This window comes from Hyla sarda, chromosome 7 (assembly GCF_029499605.1).
Source record: "Hyla sarda isolate aHylSar1 chromosome 7, aHylSar1.hap1, whole genome shotgun sequence".
Lineage (NCBI taxonomy): Eukaryota > Metazoa > Chordata > Amphibia > Anura > Hylidae > Hyla > Hyla sarda.
Genome location: NC_079195.1, coordinates 204,112,207 through 204,135,127, shown reverse-complemented (window position 1 = coordinate 204,135,127; position 22,921 = coordinate 204,112,207). Strand labels below are relative to the sequence as shown.

Genomic DNA, 22,921 nt, shown 5'->3' with positions numbered 1-22,921 from the left:
GAACAGTTTGTTCCAAAGTACCCCTTTAAGGTGAGGGGTGGTATCTGGTTAGCGGTGTGTATGGGGGGGGGGGGGGGGGGGGGGAGTTAGAGTGGAACTTATCATAACCAACATTCCATATTCTAGTTTTATTTATTTTTAAGGGGTAAAAGAAACACACACTCGGGAAAATGTGCAAATCTACACTAGCTCTGAGTACTTGTTAATGTTGGGCCATAATTTATTTCAATGTCTTGCATATATTATTTGTATGTAAACCCACACCTCCCTGTTAAACTCTACTAATTTTCCATTTTTGAAAAAAATAAGTGAAAAGTGCTCGTGCCGTATACCAGTTGAGGACACGCGCTCCTCACTGACAGCCTGGGTCCAGTTTAGAAGATCGCGGGGGGTCCCAGCGGCATCATCTATAATCAGCTACTTATTCCCTATCCCAGGCATAGGCAACTGCATCGCGGGGTGTCCCCCACGATCTCCCGAACGGAGCCCCGGCCCCCTGCATGAACGAGTGTTTTTGACCTCAGCACGATGATGCGGCCAACACGCCCCCTCCATACAGTTCTATGGCAGAGCCAGAGATTGCTGAAAGCAGCACTTCGGCTCTATCATAGAACTGTATGGAGGGGGGCGTGGTCGAAAATGCCCGTTCCATGAAGGGACCCCGGGGCTCCGTTCGGGAGATCGTGGGGGCCCCCAGCGGTCGGACCCCCCGCGATCTAACACTTATCCCTTATGCTTAGGATAGGGGATAATTTGTACATCCCGGAGGTATCCTTTAAGAGCATTAACAATGACAGGTGAATTGTACAAGCTAAGAACCCTTTCGTATTAAGTCAGTAGGAAATTATTCTGCCATGTTCTGTCAGCATGTAACATGAAGTCACTTTACAATGGAGGATGAATCTTCAGTTTTTACCAACCAAGCCTTAATCTTCAGTTTATGAACATACCTTTGCATTAATACAGTATATACCAGTGTTTTGCATACTTACAAATACACAAAAGCGGATGGACGCTTTATTGTTTATACACAACAGAAGCCAGTAGGGTAATATCTTTGTATTTCTACAAACAACCAACAAGAAGCCGGCACAGATGGCGCCTCTGCTCATCCCGCACCTGCACAGATGCAGCAGACTGACAATAAATTGAATTTGGTATTGAGTTGAGATTTGCGGCACAGGTATTAAATCAACTGAAACAGCATATGTTGCGGTAAGTGATGGCCAAAATACGCTTATCTCTTCTAAATTAATTTAGGGACAGTGAAGGTTGCCAGACTACGAAAGAAAAAACAAGAAAATGAAAATTGTCTCATCCCACCCTACAGCTAAGCTTATCTTAAAAGGGTAGTGTGGGTAACTAAACTTATCAGACACTTATCCTGTGGCTAGGGGCTAAGTGTATGATCAGGGGTGGGGTCTGACCACTGGGACCTCCCATGAACTCCTGTATGGGGCCCAGTCTACTTACTGTCCTCAACGTGCTCCAGCCCCCACCTTCCTGGACGAGCGCAAGTAACGTCCCTTTTAAGGCACTAATTGGTGCAATTTTCTATTGCCGAGCATTTTTAGTGTTCTCTAGTGTTTCCATATTTGTCCTTTGTGGCCACTACCCACTAGTATCCAGGACCCCTGGCAAAAATAGTATTCTTTCGCATTCAAGAGTTGTGGCACAGGCTAGGGTTTCTGTGGGTAACAAGCATCTAGTGGTGCACCTGTGGCAAATGAGGGATGTCTATGGAAGGTGTGGTTCCTGTATGGGTGGTAAAACAGTCTAGGCCTAGTGTGACTATCTTCACCATTGTAGGGCTAGTCAGGTCTGAAATATTGCAGTATTTTTGTGGATAAGAATCTGCACAGTAAGGGCCTAGCTCTTTTTTGGCCCATTAGTTACGGTATTTGTGTGTGCTGTTTTGCTCTATGTATATAAGATTACCTTGGAGCTAACAACTTAATCTCTGTTGAGATGCCCTAATACATCCTGCTTGATACATAGTAGTAATAAGGATTGAATATTCTGACTACTTATTTCTTTTCCTAATTGTTATCCAGCAGTAGTTAGTGGTTTGAGTTATTATTGAAACTCTAACTCAGGTCCGACTGTTAGTTTACATTCCTACTACAATTACGCAATACGGCTGCTGGATCTGGTGGGGAAATGTAAAAACTGTCCACTGCTGAAACCCGGCCGGACCTGCACCGCATCCCATTCATTTCAATGGGCCGAATGGAGTCAGATAGTGACTTCAGTCGGCTCATTATTGAACTGTATTAGTTTTTATTGTCTGACTGAAATCTGCGGTTTTTAGTCCAGCAATAAAACTATATTGCATAATCGTAGTGGGAATGAACCCATACTGACATTTCTATTATCAGTTATTTTATGGTTAAGGGAGAGGCTTGTAATTTTCATCATAGGTATACCTCAACTAAGAGATATAATGAGGAAAAAATCCATAAAATCACATCTGTCTGATTTTTAAAGAATTAATTTGCAAATTATGGTGGAAAATAAGTATTTGGTCAATAAAAAAAAAAAAAAAGTTCACCAGAGGTCAAATGTTTTCTGTTTCACAAGGTTTTCACACACTGTTGCTGGTATTTTGGCTCATTCCTCCATGCAGATCTCCTCTAGAGCAGTGATGTTTTGGGGCTGTCGCTGGGCAACACAGATTTTCAACTTCCTCCAAAGGTTTTCTATGGGGTTGAGATCTGGAGACTGACTAGGCCACTCCAGGACCTTGAAATGCTTCTCATGAAGCCACTCCGTTGCGTGGGCGGTGTGTTTTGGGATCATTGTCATGCTGAAAGACCCAGCCACGTTTCATCTTCAATGCCCTTGCTGATGGAAGGAGGTTTTCACTCCAAATCTCATGATACATAGCCCCATTCATTCTTTCCTTTACACAGATCAGTCATCCTGGTCCCTTATCAGAAATACCTGATTTTCTTTTCTTTGGTTTCATCTAACCATATGACATTCTCCCAATACTCTTCTGGATCATACAAATGCTCTCTAACAAACTTCAGACGGGCCCAGCAATGCATTGGCTTAAGCAGGGGGACATGTCTGTCACTGCATGATTTGAGTCCCTGGTGGTGTAGTGAGTTACTGATGGTAGCCTTTGTTACTTTGGTCACAGCTCTCTGCAGGTCATTCACTAGGTCCCCCCATGTGGTTCTGGGGTTTTTGCTCACTGTTCTTTTTCAAGATTTTTTTTCTTTGTTCAAGATTTTGACACCATGGGGTGAGATCTTGCGTGGAGCCCCAGATCGAGGGATATTATCAGTGATCTTGTATGTTTTCCATTTTCTAATAATTGCTCCCACAGTTGATTTCTTCACACCAAGTTGCTTGCCTATTGCAGATTCAGTCTTCCCAGCCTGGTGCAGGTCTACAATTTTGTTTCTGGTGTCCTTCGACAGCTCTTTGGTCTTGGCCTTTGTGGAGTTTGGAGTTGACTGTTTGAGGTTGTGGACAGGTGTCTTTTATACTGATAAGTTCAAACAGGAGTCATTAATACAGGAGACCCTTAAAGAAGAAGTTACAGGTCTGTGAGAGACAGAAATCTTGCTTGTTTGTAGGTGTCCAAATACTTATTTTCCACTAGATATGAGCGAAGTTACAGTGATTCGATTCATCACGAACTTCGCAGCTGACATTAGCCTGCATAAATTAGTTAAGTTTTCAGGTGCTCTGGTGGGCTGGAAAAGGTGGATACAGTTCTAGGAGAGACGAATCGAATCACTGTAACTTCCTTCATCTCTATTTTACACCATAATTTGCAAATAAATTCTTTAAAAATAAGACAATGTGATTTTATGGATATTTTTTCTCATTATGTCTCTCATAGTTGAGGTATACCTATGATGAAAATTAAAGGCCTCTCATCTTTTTAAGTGGGAGAACTTGCACAAATAGTGGCTGACTAAATACTTTTTTTGCCCCACTGTAAGCACGTAGCAAAGCAGCGCATATAGAAACTTCAGGTTTATTGGATAAACTTCTCAGGAACAGATGCAAGTAAAACCTACCATAAGGCAGGAGAAACCGCAATGACTCGTTTCCGGTCATGTGACGTGTCATTGTCGTTTCTCCTGCCTTTTGGTATGTTTTACTTGCATCTGTTCCTGAGAAGTTTTATCCAATAGACCTGAAGTTTCTATATACGCTGCTTTGCTACGTGCTTTCTTCTTTTCCTGTCTGAAGACTAACTGTGCGCATGAACGAGTGAAGCTTGGTTATTTCTAGCTTAATATATATAATATATATATATATATATATATATATATATATATACACAGTGGGGATCAAAAGTTTGGGCACCCCAGGTAAAAATTTGTATTCATGTGTATAAAGAAGCCAAGAAAAGATGGAAAAAATCTCCAAAAGGCATCAAATTACAAATTAGACATTCTTATAAAATGTCAACAAAAGTTAGATTTTATTTCCATCATTTACACTTTCAAAATAACAGAAAACAAAAAATGGCATCTGCAAAAGTTTGGGCACCCTGCAGAGTTAATATCTTGTACTGCCCCCCTTTGGCAAGTATCACAGCTTGTAAACGCTTTTTGCAGCCAGCCAAGAGTCTTTCAATTCTTGTTTGAAGTATCTTTGCCCATTCTTCCTTACAAAAGTCTTCCAGTTCTTTGAGATTTCTGGGCTGTCTGTCACGCACTGCTCTTTTAAGGTCTATCCATAGATTTTCAATTATGTTGAGGTCAGGAGATTGTGAAGGCCACGGCAAAATCTTCAGTTTACGTCTCTTGATGTAATCCCCCGTGGATTTCGAGGTGTGTTTAGGATCATTATCCATTTGTAAAAGCCATCCTCTCTTTAACTTCAGCTTTTTGACAGATGGCATCAAGTTAGCATTCAAAATTTGCTGAAATTTTATTGAATCCATTTTTCCTTCTGCCCGTGAGATGTTCCCTGTGCCACTGGCTGCAATACAACCCCAAAGCATGATTGATCCACCCCCATGCTTAACAGTTGGACAGAGGTTCTTTTCATTAAATTCTGTTCCCTTTCTTCTCCAAACGTACCTTTGCTCATTCCGGCCAAAAAGTTCAATTTTAACCTCATCGGTCCACAGAACTTGTTTCCAAAATGCATCAGGCTTGTCTATATGTTCATTTGCAAAGTTCAAACGCTGATTTTTGTGGTGAGGACATAGAAGAGGTTTTCTTCTGATGACTCTTCCATGAAGACCATATTTGTACAAGTATCTCTTTATAGTGGAATAATGTACCACAACTCCAGTGTCTGCCAGATCTTTCTGGAGGGATTGCGCAGTCAAACGTGGGTTTTGAATTGTTTTTCTCACAATCCTGCAAGCTGTTCTGTCTGATATTTTCTTGGTCTTCCAGATCTTGCTTTAACTTCCACTGTTCCTGATGTCAATATCCTCTGTTCGGAAGTTGTCATCTGAAAACGTTTTGCTATCTTCTTATAGCCTTCTCCAGCTTTGTGAATGTCAACTATTTTCAGTTTCAGATTTCTAGACAACTGCTTAGAAGAACCCATGGTGCTGATTGTTGGGGCAAGGTCAGATGAGTCTGGGCATTTAAAACCTTTGAGATTGACATCACCTGGTCTTCCCAGATGATGATTGAGAACAATACATGACACTGGCAGGCCTCAGCTTTGCAAAGGGGGCAGTGCATGCTATAAATTCTGCAGGGTGCCCAAACTTTTGCAGACGCCTTTTTTTTGTTTTATGTTAATTTGAAAGTGTAAATGATGGAAATAAAATCTAACTTTTGTTGACAAATTATAAGAATGTCTAATCTGTAATTTGATGCCTATTGGAGATTTTTCCATCTTTCCTTGGCTTCTTTATGCACATTAATACAAATTTTTACCTGGGGTGCCCAAACGTTTGATCCCCACTGTATATGTGTGTGTGTGGGTGTGTATATATATATATATATATATATATATATATATATGTATAGTTTTTTTTGAAGGCCAATAAGCCTGCTTACTATGAAAAACAAACAAACATTGAAGTCAATGGTACATACAAACCCATTGAAGTTAATGGTATTAAAATCCCCTGTGGATTTTCCACAGCAAATTGGTTCCGTGTGAACATACCCTTACACAGTGTGTGGCCATACCTGTAAACTTGAGACAAACACTCGAGTGCACTGAATGTGGCAAAGCTGTCAGATATATGTGAAGTCTAATAAATGGGAAGGATCAGGTGCATTGGTTATGTGCTACAAGGCCTTCTTCTCACCAGATTGTGCAAGAATTGTGCTGTCAATAACCATCTAAACAGCTACAGGTTTTACTAAGGGTCACATTCTGGAGAGGTCACCAATTCTTTGTAAATCAATAGGGTGCATAATGGCTTAGCTCACGATGTAGATTCCTCAGCCTATTTGATACAAGTGGATGAGCGTCACTGAAATATGCACAGTACGGTTTCCTCTTCTCGTCTCGGTTACATGGTTGCCAGAATGTTATCTCACTTGTTTGTTGGAAGTGGCCAATTAAACAGATTTAAGCAAATCGCACCATACTGAACCCAGCAAACTGGTTTTAAATGATTAAGCAATGCCTTCAGCTGCGGGATTACCTCAAGTGACTCGTGATCCACCTAATCCCACCACACTGGTCGGGCAGAATGTTGTGTAAACCGGAGCAGATACTGTAAAATGCGGCAGGTCTACTTTCTAAAGTTTAAAGGGGTACTCCGGTGGAAAACATTTTTTTTCAATTTTTTTAATGAACTGCTGCCAGAAAGTTAAACAGATTTGTAAATTACTTCTATTAAAAAAATCTTAATCCTTCCAGTACTTATTAGCAGCTGTATACTACAGAGGACATTTTTTTCTTTTTGAATTTCTTTTTTCTGTCCACAGTGCTCTCTGCTGACACCTCTGTCCATGACAGGAACTGTCCAGAGCAGGATTGGCTTGCTATGGGGATTTTTTCCTGCTCTGGACAGTTCCTGACATGGACAGAGATGTCAGCAGAGAGCACTGTGGACAGAAAGAAAAGAATTTCCTCTGTAGTATACAGCTGCTAATAAGTACTAAAAAGATTTAAAAAAATTAATATAAGTAATTTACAAATCTGTTTAACTTTCTGGAGCCAGTTAACTTAAAAAGAGCTAAAAAAAAACAAAACAAACAAAAAAAAAAACACACAATAAAAACAGCAGCTGGCAGAGTTACCAAGATGCATTTTATTCCCTTTTTTTGGCCATTTAGTGGAATAAAAAGGGTTATAAAAAAGTAATATCTTTACTCTCCCATGCTTTGCCAGTGCTGTTCAGTACCTGAAAACTGGCAAGAGGTATGCTGCTTCTGGGGAAAAGAGAAGAAGAGCCATTACAAGCTGTGGCACTTGGAAGTAGTTGTCACCTTTTACACTGCAAAGCCTAAAAGCCCATTCCAAAAATTCCCCCCCAAAAATTCCACATGCAGCAGCCTTCCATTGTTTTTAAAGGGGTACTCCTGTGGAAAACCTTTTTTTTTTTTTTTTTTATGAACTGGTGCCAGATTTGTAAATTACTTCTATTAAAAAAAAAATCTTAATCCTTCCAGTACTCATTAGCAGCTGTTTACTACAGATATTTTTTCACTTTTCGATTTTCTTTTCTGTCTGTCCACAGTGCTCTCTGCTGACACCTCTGTCCATGTCAGGAACTGTCCAGAGCAGGAGAAAATCCCCATAGCAAACCTATCCTGCTCTGGACAGTTCCTGAAACGGACAGAGGTGTCAGCAGAGAGAACTGTGGACAGACAGAAATCCAAAAAGAAAATAATTTCCTCTTTATTGCCGCGATTTTAACTGTATACGGGTTGAAATTTGTACACACGTTCTGATACAGTTTAGTCCGGTTTTGAGGAATCCGTTTTTTATCAAAAACCTGATACGGGAACTGTATTGCAAAAACGTGGTGTGAACCCAGCCTTAAATGGGTTACCAATACAATGTGTGGCACAGCTCTCTAAAAAAGCTTTTTCTATAGTTAATGAGTCAAAGGAAATAAAGCAAAGAAATCTTATAAGAATGCTATCCCTGGAATATAGCTCATACACTGAGTGCCTGGTTTACCAACTATAAGCTCATAAAGTGATAAGGACACGACTGGTGGAGGTCCGACTTCAGGGACCCCCACTAATCAAGGCAACGATGGTCCCTTGTCTCATAAGTGAATTGAGCAGCGTGCATATGTTAAGCCACTGCTCTGTTAGCGCTGCCAAAGATAGCCAAGTAAACTTGGGTAACAAGGACGTGCACTCTCATAAATGATAGGGGCCCCAGTGGTTGCCCCCCACTAATAAGATGCTTATCACTTATCCCAAGGGTAAGAGAGAAGGTTAAAGGGGTTCTCCGGTGCTTAGACATCTTATCCCCTATCCAAAGTATAGGGGATAAGATGCCTGATCGTGGGAGTCCCGCCACTGGGGACCCCCGTGATCTTGCACGCGGCACCCCGTATGTAATCAGTCCCCGGAGCGTGTTCTCTCCGGGTCTGATTACGGACGACCACAAGCAGTAGGCTTGCATTGAGGGGCGGAGCGTGACGTCACATGCCGCCGGCCTTGTGGTCGTCCGTAATCAGACCCGGAGCGAACACGCTCCGGGGACTGATTACAAATGGGGTGCCGCGTGCAAGATCCCGGGGGTCCCTAGCGGCGGGACTCCCGCAATCAGGCATCTTATCCCCTATCCAAAGGATAGGGGATAAGATGTCTAAGCACCAGAGAACCCCTTTAAACCTTGGGTAATCACTTATAAAAAAATAAATAAATAAATCGTAATTGTGACCAATTTGTTGCAGCGTGTACTTCTATGGTGGAGGCTCCTGAACCATAGCAGCCAGTTACTTGATCTTGGCCACCTAATCAGCCCTCAATGCAACCAGAGATCTAGATTCTACTGACATACATATGGCAGCATGGTACTCGTATGCAGACTTGTTAAAGGGGTATTCCAGGAAAAACATTTTATTTATTTTTTTTATATCAACTGGCTCCATAAAGTTAAACAGATTTGTAAATTACTTCTATTAAAAAAATCTTAATCCTTCCAATAATTATCAGCTGCTGAAGTTGAGTTGTTCTTTTCTGTCTGACAACAGTGCTCTCTGCTGACATCTCTGCTTGTCTTGGGAACTGCACAGAGTAGAAGAGGTTTGCTATGGGGATTTGCTTCTACTCTGGATAGTTCCAGATGACAGACAGGTGTCATCAGAGAGCACTTAGACAGAAAAGAACAACTCAACTTCAGCAGCTCATAAGTACTGAAAGGATTAAGATTTTTTAATAGAAGTAATTTACAAATCGGTTTAACTTTTTGGAGCCAGTTTATGTATAAAAAAAAAAAAAAAGTTTTTTTCCTGGATAACCCCTTTAAGATACAGAACACTCCCCTAGAAGAATTTCTATACCTTCATTATACTGTATGCAACGAAACAAGACATTTTATTCTGATAGACAGTAAAGTCCCACAGATTTCTATGGGTGCCATATTACAGATCCAGACCCCATAAATTCCATAACACAATTGTGCGAAGAGCTCTTACAATGACAAACTGACCTGATAAAACCGGACGTCAGTAGGAATAAGGCTGTGACTGTACATGAGAGCTTTCTCAATCCCATGAACAACATACAGAAGAACATATCACATCAAAGACTGATGATAAAATCATTGCTTACGACCACCTTAAAGGGGTTATCCAGGAAAAAAACTTTTTTTTATATATCAACTGGCTCCAGAAAGTTAAACAGATTTGTAAATTCCTTCTATTAAAAAATCTTAATCCTTTCAGTACTTATTAGCTTCTGAAGTTGAGTTGTTCTTTTCTGTCTAAGTGCTCTCTGATGACACGTGTCTCAGGAACCGTCCAGTTTAGAAGCAAATCCCCATAGCAAACCTCTTCTAAACTGGGCGGTTCCCGAGACACGTGTCATCAGAGAGCACTTAGAAGAGAACAACTCAACTTCAGAAGCTCATAAGTACTGAAAGGATTAAGATTTTTTAATAGAAGGAATTTACAAATTTGTTTAACTTTCTGGAGCCAGTTGATATATATATATATATATATAAAAAAAGTTTTTTTCCTGGATAGCCCCTTTAAACCACCAAACTGTGTTAATCTGACCTTTGACTGACCTTAATCTGACCTTTGACTTTGGCACAGCCGGTAATTTGGGTATTTATCCAACCAATCCTCCAACTCCCGGAATGTTGCACTATATACTATATCAGTGTTTCCCAACCAGAGCGCCTCCAGCTGTTGCAAAACTACAACTCCCAGCATGCCCGGACAGCCGTTGGCTGTCCGGGCATGCTGGGAGTTGTAGTTTTGCAACAGCTGGAGGCACCCCTGGTTAGGAAACACTGACCTACACTATATACTACTATATAGTCAAACATGCTGGGAGTTGTAGTTTTGGTTTGGGGCAGCTGCTGAGCCACAGGCTGTATCAGGGCATGCTGGGAATTGTAGTGAGTAACTAACTGCAACTCCCGAATTTGATTAAAAAATAGGGTACTGTTAAAAACGACAGATCAGGTCGCAAAAAGAGCCCTCACACAGGCCCATATAAGGAGAAATACAAAAGTTATAGGGGTCAGAATAGGATAAAATTTCCCCCGCATATCGGTATCCTGTGATGTTACGCCTATATAATTAACTATGCAAATTAGCACGGCCGGTTAATTTTTTTTGCAAGAAAGGTGGCAACCCAATCCTTTGACCCAAAGGTTTCCTACATCAAGCACTTCACTCTAATATTATAAAGGTGAGGAGACCAATAATGGTGCAGTTCTATGCGATGACATAAACGATAAGACCCAGGAAAAGGACTACAGAGGCCTCTGGCAGCAGAAGGGTTAAGAAGTCCTATATCATCACACAATAAGTACTCGCAGTTCTTGGCCTGCTGGAAATTGTATTCTTTCCAGTTTAATTATCGGCGGCTCTAAGGAGATTAGAATATATTACAGAGACATCTCGCAGCTTCAGCTGTATTAGTCATTTGTAAGCCCCCGGTGTTCAGTGCTGTATGCAGCTTGTAAATATTTTGTAAACAGTTTATTAATAAAATGATCTACAAATGAGTCGCTTCCTCTCATCCGACTTTAGCAGCCGCTCAGTTTAGGGTGGGCAGGTCCGACGGCACCCAGATTAACCATTCCTCTGCCATACCCCAATGAAAAGAAAACCCTGATTTACATCAATCCCCACTTTCAATTGTTCTCCCCATCTAAAAGGGAGAGAATGTCCATGAAAACGTAATGATTCTATTTTATTTTTTATTATCATCGAACTTACCGGTTTAACTTTAAAGGAGTTCTGCAGTGAAAAATAACTTATCCCCAATTGAAAGGATCGTGGGGGGTCTGAGCGCTGGGACCCCTGCGATCTCCTGAACGGGGCCCCCCTCCATGTATCCCATAGAGATTACATGGAAGGGGTGTGTCTTCCAAGGCTTCCTGCAGGGGCTGGAATGGGCCATGTTGAGTAGACTGCGGGGGGGGGGGGGGGGGGCTCCCCGCGGTCGGACCCCTCCGCGATCTATAACTTATCCCCAATCCAAAGAATAGGGGATAAGTAATTTTTTGCTGCACTACTACTTTAACCACTTAAGGACAAGCGCCGTAAATGTATGGCGCTGCATAGCATCACCTAGCGCACAGCGCCGTACATTTACTGAGCAGCTGTGACACGAGCGCAGGAGCTGCGCTTGTTTCATTCCCGACGGGTCCTGGGGGCTGTCGGCAGCCGCGGACCCGCCGGTATTGGCGAACATCAGCGATCGCGCTGATGTCTGCCATTAACCCCTCAGGTGCCATGATCAATACAGATCACGGCATCTGCGGCAGTGCGGCACTTATAATGGTTGATCTGATCGCCCGCGGGGATCAGATCAGCCAAGATGGAGGACGGAGATCACCTCACCTGCCTCTGTCCGTCTCCTGGGGTCTTCTGCACTGATCTGCCTTCCAGTAGACCAGAGCAGAAGATCGCCGATAATACTGATCAGTGCTATGCTCTATGCATAGCACTGAACAGTATTAGCAATAATAGTCCCCTATGGGGACTAAAAAAAAAAGTATAAAATAAATGTAAAAAAAAAAAGTTTAAAAAAAGTAAAAAAATAAATGTGAAAAAGCCCCTCCCCAATAAAGTTTTAAATTACCCCTTTTCCCCATATTAATACAAAAAAGCGTAAAAAAAAACAATAATAAACATATTTGGTATCATTGCGTGCGTAAATGTCAGAACTACAAAAATATAATGATAAAGGGGTACTCCGGTGGAAAACATTTTTTTTTTTTTTTTTTAAATCAACTGGTGCCAGAAAGTGATTTGTAAATTACTTCTATTAAAAAATCTTAATCCTTCCAGTACTTATTAGCTGCTGAATACTACAGAGGAAATTTTTTTCTTTTTGGAACACAGAGCTCTCTGCTGACATCATAACCACAGTGCTCTCTGCTGACATCTCTGTCCATTTTAGGAACTGTCCAGAGCAGCATATGTTTGCTATGGGGATTTTCTCCTACTCTGGACAGTTCTTAAAATGGACAGAGATGTCAGCAGAGAGCACGGTGCTCATGATGTCAGCAGAGAGCTCTGTGCTCGTTATTCAGCAGAGAGCACTGTGTTCCAAAAAGAAAATAATTTCCTCTGTTGCATCTCTATTTAAAAGTCGCATATGCATTCCAGGTCCAACCTGGCTTACAGAAAGTGCATACGTCTGCAGGAAAGGACATTAATATCCACTTTAACAACTGTTCTTGTTTTGCATCATGAAACAAAGTTACTACATTAATGTTAATTATAGGAAAAATTTATTATATAACTAATAACTATTAATTTTAAGGTTGAAAAATACACACTGCACACCTTGTTAATTTTAGGACACTTACATGCTGGCATACTCACTGAATTTCAAAATGAATGTTGTGTTAAAATAGAATAAGGCACAAAATAATTGTGTAAGAATTTTTACAGACTACGTAAATAACCCATATGTGGCACTAACATTTTTCCTTAGGCTGGATTCGCATCATGATTTGAATGTCCGCTGCACATTTTCTCAGCAGGTCAGATTTTCAGTCTGTGTCAAAAATCTGACATGCTGAGAAAAGGACCAGATCGTAGTCACCAGCAGACTACGATCGGGTCTACAGCCCCATAATAGTTAATGGCTCCGTATCTGTCAGTACCTGTCCCTGCACAGATACCATTTCAGGCGATTTGAGCTTCTGAAATTGTATCTGTGCAGCGGACACTCAAATCGTGATGTGAATCCAGCCTTAAAAATAGAAACATCCATAGTAATACAGCTTCATCCACATTTTGGGGTGGGTAACGTACCAAGCTATATATTTTTTTTGTGGCTTCACTATTGTTTATATGCCTGTTGGTGCTGCGCTGTCTTCTTTCTCGACGTAAACTCTGGTCTCAGCGCAGCGACGCAAGACTCCGCCCACCGTTACAAAATGCGCGCTCAAAATTTAAAAGAAAAAGCCTCCAGAGTACGGATATTCATGGTGCGGCATAGTATGCTTTTAATATTTTTAATTTCTGACTCGGGCAGGCCAGTCAGGGTGTCACCCGATGTGGTATGCCCCCCCCCCCCCCCTCCCAGTCACTCTCTAGCAACGCTACTGGTAATAAAGTTGATAAAGAACTTCGGCTATTAACATAAGGGAAAACTTTTCTGCTTTAATAAATGCTTTTATAAGCGGGTTTCCCGGGTTTTGCTTACGTCCGATTTATTCATCAAGGCTGTGCGACTATTTGATAAATAGGTCACATGTAAGCAAAAGTAAGTTTAAAAAAAAAAATTGTCATATAAAAGCCATACGTTTGAAAGGAATGAGAAATCTCCTTCAATATCTTTTTAAATCACATACGGTATCTTTGCGGTCACATTGTTAGGCTATGTTCACATGGTGCAAGTCAGTGTTGGAATGTGTGTGAAAACTGCAAGAAATACCGTATATACTCGAGTATAAGCCGAGTTTTTCAGCACGATTTTTTGTGCTGAAAACGCCCCCCTTGGCTTATACTCGAGTGAACTCTCCGCCTGTCAATCACTTCTCAGTGGTCTTCAACCTGCGGACCTCCAGATGTTGCAAAACTACAACTCCCAGCATGCCCGGACAGCCATCGGCTGTCCGGGCATGCTGGGAGTTGTAGTTTTGAAACATCTGGAGGTCTGCAGGTTGAAGAGCACTGCGGCCTTCGTCATCATCGAGACCCCCCTTTAGTTGAAGGGGGGGATGATGACGAGAGGGATGATGACAGGGTGATGATGACGGGGGGTGTTGATGATGGGGGGTGTTAATGACGGGGGTCTGGATGATGACAGGGGGGATGATGTATTTCCCACCCTAGGCTTATAGTCGAGTCAATAACTTTTCCAGGGTTTTTAGGGTGAAATTAGGGGCCTCGGCTTATATTCGGGTCGGCTTATACTCGAGTATATACGGTACATGTCCCCATTGTATTCAATATCAACATGTGCCATAATTCACATTGCCGCACGCTTTTTTCCCACCAAAAAGGCTGGACAAGGAAAGCCAACAAGGCTCTTGGGCCCCCACTGTTTTCACCCCCCTTCATTGGGAACGGTCATTAAAAATAAACAAAAAGACAACTTTTTTTTAACATTCTATATCAAAAGTTTTTATCTGTCAGGGTCTGAGAGTTTCTATCATGAGAAATGACAAGAACTAAGAAGGAGAAGTGCGGACTTCTAAACTCTCAGACCCCAAAAACACAGTCTCCCAACTACTGAATGCAATTCTATAGGATGAAGAACCATCTGTAGGTCCCCTGAGGAGATACTCACATCTCTACGTGGAAAGGTGCTGAGCAGTTTGTATTCGTGACAAGGGAATCCTTTGGATGCTACAAAGTTGAAGACCACCTGTAAAGGGTTGGAGCTCAGGAAACGCCTTTCGATGAACTCTCCGCTCGGTGTCCTGATGCGCAGCTTGCTCTGTGGCTCAGCCTGCTCCTCTGGTGGCTCCGGTGGAAGGGACTGTTCCAGGGAAAGCCTGATAGCCTGGGAATGAGATAAAGAGGGTCAATAGGCCACGGTCATTTATCCCACTACAATAAAACTAAAAAAGTTGCAAATGCATCCCAGGACTTTGAAATGACAAACCCCATTTAACCTTTCTTCAAAACCAAATTCTTTCCAATTAATTGTCTCTAAAAGGTATTAAAGATGGACTTAGTGTGAAAGCGCGGCCGCTTGGTTAATGTTTCAGTGTCACTGGAGCCATAGTCAGATGGATACAAAAGAGGATTGTGAAACAAAAACTTCTTAAGTCATTTAAAGAGTCCCTCTCATGATCTTGTTAAATTTTATAATCCTCCCAGTTCACTGCCTCCATCATGATAAACCACCCCCTGCCTTCATTTTTATTATTTGTTAGTTTTCTACCCTGATATTTCTCTGTATTTTCTGCTCAGTCTCAGTCAGATTCACAGACTGGAAAGGGGCGTTAACCAGCTGCTGTGACATCATCTGAAGCCATACAGGGGAGAACTTCCTCCCTCACACAGCTCAGAGCAGTACAGTGTGAGATTAGCTATGATTGGCTAAGGCTGCACACCCACCCATCAGCACTCCAGACTGACACACATACATCATCTGAAGCCATACAGGGGAGAACTTCCTCCCTCACTCTGCTACACACAGCCCAGAGCAGATGAGCTCTGATTGGATAAGGTTGCACCCCCCCCCCTCTGGACAAGTAGGGAGACACCTAGTGGCGGCTTTTTTAAACACAAATAAAACACAGAAAACTTCTTTTTTTTTTTTAAAACAAAGTATATTAGAAATATTTTTTTATTTACCATAATGAGTGCAATAGCAAAAAATGTTTTAATGAGCGTGCCCATTTAAGTTAACACTGAAGCATCTAATTGTTCTAGAGACAATCTCACATGTTCTGCTCTGTCCTATAATCTAATACTAGCTGTGCACTCACCATTGGTTATCATGAAGACAACTATTTTTCTAACTTTTAAAGCTCTGTTCATACTGCATCTACACTTTCTGTTTAACTAAACCCCTTAAAGACATGTGCCGTAAATGTACAGCGCTGCCGCGAGTAACTTCACGCACATCATAGTGGGCCCTTGTTTCATTGTGGCTGATGTCTGCCATTATCGGTGAGTCCCCGGCTGCTGACAGCAGTCGGTGACTCACCGATAATGGCAGACATCAGCCATGATGTCCACGATTAACCCTATGGATTGATGTGATCAATGACGATCACTGCATCTATAGTGAAAGTGAAGGTGTCGGTGGGTGTGGGTGGGCTCATCGGACCCCCACAGTTAAATTGCAGGGGTGCGATGAGCGCAAATGGCCACCGGATGTCTCATACCTTTCAGTATAGCTGGTCATCATGTGAAGCCTGCAGAGGCACATAGGACAGAACCGCCTGACCAATCAAAACTTCCTCTAAAACAGGTCCATAGATTTTTTAAAGTGACAATGCCCTATCAATGGATACAGTATAAAAAGCTGCGATATATATTGATTAGTAGTTGTTCCTCATATTTTCAATCCAAACCAGGAGTGGAACCAACACAAAGAAAAACTATAATGGAGAAATTTCCACCTTTTTCTGTGTTTTGCACCCACTCCTGCTTATGAAAAAAATACTGATTCGCTTTTGCGGTTTCGTAACTTTGGTGCATCTCTAGATATAAATTTTTGCCAAAAACTTGTACCAATAATGGCACATGGTGCTGCGTTTCAAGCTACACTTCCACTCTGATAAGCCCTGTCCCCTCATTGGACAAGGCATAAAAAGTGCCTAAACTATAGTACATGTGGTTTCAGGCATGTACAGCAGCTTTTTTGGGACAAGCTACACCAGAATTCCTGTGTATTTGCAATTTACCTGCTACAATGAGTGCATTAGAAAGACAGAGCACTGGGAACATCGTAAGGCTGGGTTCACACTACGATTTGTACTTACGGTTCCCGTATACGGCTGGGAGGAGGGGTGGGCGGGGCTTAATCGCGGCACCCGCACTCAGCCGTATTCGGGAACTGTAGTTAATGTATGTCTATGAGTCGACCACGTTTTTGCCTGCGGTCGGGAAACCGCATACGGCCGAAAAAGCAGCTGACCGGAGGCTGCGGTTCACTCCGGTCGGCTCATAGACATACATGAACTACGGTTCCCGAATACGGCTGAGTGCGGGCGCCGCGATTAAGCCCCGCCCACCCCTCCTCCCAGCCGTATACGGGAACCGTAGTTCAAATCGTAGTGTGAACCCAGTCTAACAGGTAAGAAAACCATTGGACACCACATATTAATCAATCTACTAACCTAGACTACGAGGGAAGTTGCCTCTACATTACCCTAGACCACCAGGGAAACTACCTCTACATTACCCTAAACCACCAGGAAAGTTGCCTCCACATTATCCTAGACAATCAGGGAAGGTTCCTTTACATTATCCTAGGGAAGTTGCCTCTACGTTACCCTAGCCCATCAGTGTAGATGCCTCTACATTACCCATTAGACCACCAGGGAAGTTGTTTCTACACAACTGTAGGCCAACTGGAAAGATTAATAAATATTACCCTAGATCCCCAGAAACGTTGCTACTATATTACCCTAGACCACTAGAGAAGGTCACCAGGGAAGTTGCCTTTACATTACCTTAGATCACCAGGGAAGTTGCCTCTACAAAACCCCAGGCCACCAGGAAAGTGACTGCTACATTACTTAAGACCCACAGGGTCTGCCTTAGCGATCATTCTGGGCATAAAACATAGCTGTTCATTTTTTTCCCCTTTTTTTGTGAAATGTATGTATCAATATCTCTCATGAATGTTATTTCAGTATGAAAGACTATTTAAATGTTTTTATTTTGGTTTGTGCTCAAGAAATCATCATAATTACGACTAAGTGCTAAACTAAACCCAACCTCTCGCTGTGATTGCAGACAAACAGGAGCATACTGTTATATAACATTGTGTTATAGCTTTTTTTTCCCCTTTAGCTGCCATTTCAAAGGATTTAGGGACAGGTGTCAGAGGTGCGGAGACAATGTTATCAGTGTCCTGTGAGTGCCAGGTGACAGATCTGTGTATTCCCAGCACTTAATGACAGCGTGCAGCGCAGATAATGAGAAGAAATCCTCCTCTCTTCAAATCCCAATTAGATCGGCCGGCCTGGCCCGAAAGGACACCTGATTTAATTGTCACCACGAAAGGTTAACAAGGCTTGAGGGTAATTGCTTTAGCCGCCGCTTCACCCCGCTCATCCTCCTGTCTTTGAAGATGAAGAGGGGAGAAAACAATCAAATAAAAGTTAAACCTGATCCTCCCATGGCCGTTCTTACGTCTCCTCCATGTAACACCTCGCATGTTTTCCGGGCTCGTTTGTCAACAAAGAAACAAGTGTTGTCTTGTTTCTTGGACGTTAATCCCTTCTGTGGCTTCTCTGGAGCAGCCAATTGGCCTTTTCTTTATTCAACAAACAGAAACGGTGAACACAATGATGAGTATCCAGGAATAAGGGCACTTCATGCTAGTGTTGGCCTTTAAGTATTTTCGACATGTGACTAAATGGTTTCCATCACTGCAAAATAATTTATATATATCTACATAAGGCTGTATTCACATACATTAAAGGGGTACTCTGCTGCTCAGTGTTTGGAACAAACTGACAGCTGGCACGTCCCCTCCCATAGTCTTGCATTGAGGGGGCGGGTGTGACATGGGCTATGATGTCACAAGCTCCCGGCGCCGGCTCCAGCGTTTGGAACAGTTTGCGCCAAACGCTGAGCAGCGGAGTACCCCTTTAACAGATATATATTATGTAGCCGTAGGCACGCTCATGGTGCTGGGGTTTACCGATATTAAAGGCCATGTTCACATAGGGCAGATACTGTGGATATCTCCGCAGTATTTTTACACCTATCTGTGCAGATATTGTTGCACGCCACAAATGTATAATTTTTTTTGCTTATATGGTGCAGCAAAGGCCATTATTCGAGCTTTATGTAGAGGTGTCATGTACGCCTTGTGCTTACCTGTTTTAGCTGATGTGGCAGGCATGGGTATTCTGCCATATTGATTCTATTTTCACACTAAAATGAAGTTCTAATGCTGCCTACACTACCCATGGAGCCTCTGGCTTTGCAGAGAGAGGGGGTTAAGCCACTGTACCTGGTCGTCTAATAATCTGGCTGGACTCCTTTGCGTATGTCCGGCGTCCGCCATCTTTTCCCTCTGGCGCTGGAGAAAAAGCACCGTAGGGAAACTAAAGTTACAACTCATCCTATTCATTTGAATGGGGAAGTTCACAATTATCCAGCATCTGAGTTTAGACGCCAGATGGTTGGACATGCTGGACCGGCACAGGGATGCATCTTGCTTTGCGGTCCGGCGATCAGAAAAAATGGACCCCGGATGCTAGACAACTGATGCACATTGTCATGGCATCCGTTGCGTTGAGATTTAAGCTGGGATCACGTATGCCGGACATATGTAATGCAAGCCTAAGGCTCATAAGTGGGTTGGGGTTAATTCACACTATTTGCAGTTTTGATGCATTTGCTCACTCAAAGTGTGATTTCTAGAGAAATGTTGTCATTAAATCACAACTGATGTGTTTTATGAAGATTTAAAGTCTTCATGCTATGTTCACAAATTGCGTTTTTACTGCACTTTTTAATGTTTTGCCCACACTATTGCTGTGATTTTCAAAGACCTGCTTTACATAAATCAGTTGCCTGGTGGCGTTTCCCTCCAACGTGTATCGGACAGAAACTGATAGCAGAACGGATTCCATTCATTTGTATGGGACCTTTCACAAACATCCGGCGCTTCAGTTTGGACACCGGATCGGCACCGGACAGGGGAACGCATCTTGCTACATACCCTTGTCAGGCGTTCAGAAAACTTGACACTGGATGCTACACAACTGATGCACTTCTGGCAGATTTGATATGTTGCAGATTTCAAATCTACGCCACAGGTCAAATGATACACCAAAATTTGCTACAGATTTCTTAAGAACAGATAGGCTGACGCATTTCGAGGAAGAATTACCCTCTTCATCAGGTCCATACCTGTTAAAGGGGTACTCCGGCGCTAAGACATCTTATCCCCTATCCAAAGGATAGGGGATAAGATGCCTGATCGCGGGGGTTACCGCCGCTGGGGACTCCCGTTATCTGCCACGCCGCACTCTGTTAGAATCAGCCCCCAGAGCGTGCTTGCTCTGGGTCTGATTACTGGCGATCACGGAGACGGAGCATAGTGACGTCACGGCTCCGCCCCCTCAATGCAATGTTACACAGAGATCAAGATGAGCTGAGTAGTCCATACTGTGGCATCGAATCCCCTCTGCTACAGTTATTTGTGTTTTTGAAAATATCCCGGGCATGCCGGGAGTTGTAGTTTTGCAACAGCTGGAGGCAAAATGGTTGGGAAACTGTACCCTATATGTAGTTCTTACCAATGTACTTTTTGTTAGCGCTACGCTTTGCGTAAACTTAGAACCAGGCTAAAAAAGCCCAAATACTAAATCTGTAAAAAAAAATTATATAAATGTAAAAAAATACAATAAAAATATAAAATAAATAAGTCATAGCGCAAAGTCTTAATTCAACGACTGCAGCCCTCAGAATTAGAATCCTAGCTATAATAATAATGGATTTGGTGGTAACACGTGTGTGTATACTGGACAAAGGGTCAGCTGTGAGTGTACTGTTAGTGTGTCTCCAGCTGTTGCAGGAGCTCTAAGCATACCCGTTTGTTGGGCCGAGAGCTGTATGTCCTGATCTCCCCTACACATGCATGCTCGGCTCAGCAGAGCACGCATGTGTTGTCGATGAGTAGAGCAGTGTTTCCCAACCAGTTTGCCTCCAGCTGTTGCAAAACTACAACTCCCAGCATGCCCGTATGTTTTGCCGACAGCCGTTATGTCCTGATTCTCCACCCCTATTACATATACACGCTTGGTTCAGCAAAGCATGCAATTGTTGTCAATGAGTAGAACAGTGTCTCCCAATCAGTGCGCCTCCATCTGTTGCAAAATTACAACTCACAGCATGCCCAGACAGCCAACGGCTGTCTGGGCATGCTGGAGTTGTAATTTTGCAACAGCTGAAGGCACACTGGTCGGGAAACACTACCCTAAATGTAGTTCCTAGCAATGTGCTTTTTGCTGGTGCTATACTTAGACCCAGGATACAAAAGCACTAATACAAAATCATTAAAAAAATACAATAAAAAAAAAATATATATATATATAAAAAATATAAATATATATAAAAATTATAATAAAAATAATCTATAGGTCTAAAGTCTAAATTCAACCTGCATGTAACAATGACTTGCAGCACTTCGAATAAGAATCCTAGACCCGTGCGGCTGATCGTTCTCCAGATTTTAATTTTTTTTACATTTCATGTTTAATCTATAATCCGCACTTCCTTTCACTTGCCGCTCCCCATTGTTATTAAAGCACCTGTTTCATTCTGTTGTTTTGACATTTTCCTGCCGGCTGCAATAACAGATGCCATTTTATTTACTGCGCCCGCTCAATTATATGGCACAAGGATAAACAGTAGCTCATTAGACTGCAGTCCCCTTTTGTGCAAAGAATTTCCTATTTCCCCAATGTAACCAGTTTTCCCCCGATGGCGTTGTCACAGGACGCAGACTCAACAATGCCTATACCTAGGCAATGGACCAACTTAGAAGGAGAGAAAACAATTAGATGATGCAAAGAGCAATATATAACTGACGGTCTGAACAGCCACCGGCTCGGGGGCTCGAAACAAAAAAAATAAATAAATAAAAAAAAAAAAAAGGGAGGAGGTGGCTATTCCTCTGAATAGATCAATAGCCACATTACAAATATATGCGCTGAACAAAAACCCCTCTATGTAAGCAAACACAGCCATACAACAATAGATTATGTGTAATCCCTGAACTTCAACTGCGGCATTCTGTAATAAACAGCATTGTTAAAAAATGGCTTTTGTTTTGCAAAGCAAATAGCTATTATTTTCATTGCTGCACACTGTATTAAAAAGAACAGAGCGCTGGCCGCACTCTGAAAAAAAAAAAAAAACCCAGACCGGGGGTTGGTTTTAAAGAAGAAAAAAAAAATGTTTTTTTTTTTGTTTTGTTTTGTGGGAAAAAAAATAGTTTCCAAACAGCTATTGTGAAGGCGGCTTGTAGAATGAAAAGGTAGGGTAACAGAATGAATGCCTGTTTGTTTTACTGGGAACTATTGCTTTAGATACACAGAGCGACAAAAGGAAAATACATGTATGCGAGGCGTCCGAGCAGCATTGGGAATGGGCTTACGCCTGGGACTGGAAAAACTGTAGCAGAGAAGAGTTTGCTTGATGCGACAGTACTGACTACACTCATCTTGATCTGTGTGTAGAATTAAAGGGGTATTCCGGGAAAAAAAAAAGTTTTTCTTATATCAACTGGCTCCAGAAAGTTAAACAGATTTGTAAATGACTTCTATTAAAAAATCTTAATCCTTTAAATAATTATCAGCTGCTGAAGTTGAGTTGTTGTTTTCTGTCTGGCAACAGTGCTCTCTGCTGACATCTCTGTTTGTCTCGGGAACTGCACAGAGTAGAAGAGGTTTGCTATGGGGGTTTGCTTCTAAACTGGGCGGTTCCCGAGACACGTGTCTTCAGAGAGCACTTAGACAGAAAAGAACAACTCAACTTCAGCAGCTCATAAGTACTGAAAGGATTAAGATTCTTTAATAGAAGTAATTTACTAATCTGTTTAACTTTCTGGAGCCAGTTGATATATATATGTATATATAAAAAAAAGTTTTTTTCTGGGATAACCCCTTTAAATAAATAACAGGAAGCCTATACTGCTTGGAATAAGACATATTACTC

General features: G+C 42.1%; 1 protein-coding gene across 1 annotated transcript in view; it reads right to left on the bottom strand.

The window, feature by feature from the left end:
* Positions 1 to 22,921, bottom strand: part of FAF1 (Fas associated factor 1) — a 295,823-nt gene that overhangs the window by 7,068 nt on the left and 265,834 nt on the right. Inside the window, exon 18 of the mRNA XM_056532377.1 lies at positions 14,847 to 15,062. Coding sequence (XP_056388352.1) covers positions 14,847 to 15,062 — 216 coding nt within the window. The remainder of the gene's footprint in view (positions 1 to 14,846; positions 15,063 to 22,921) is intronic.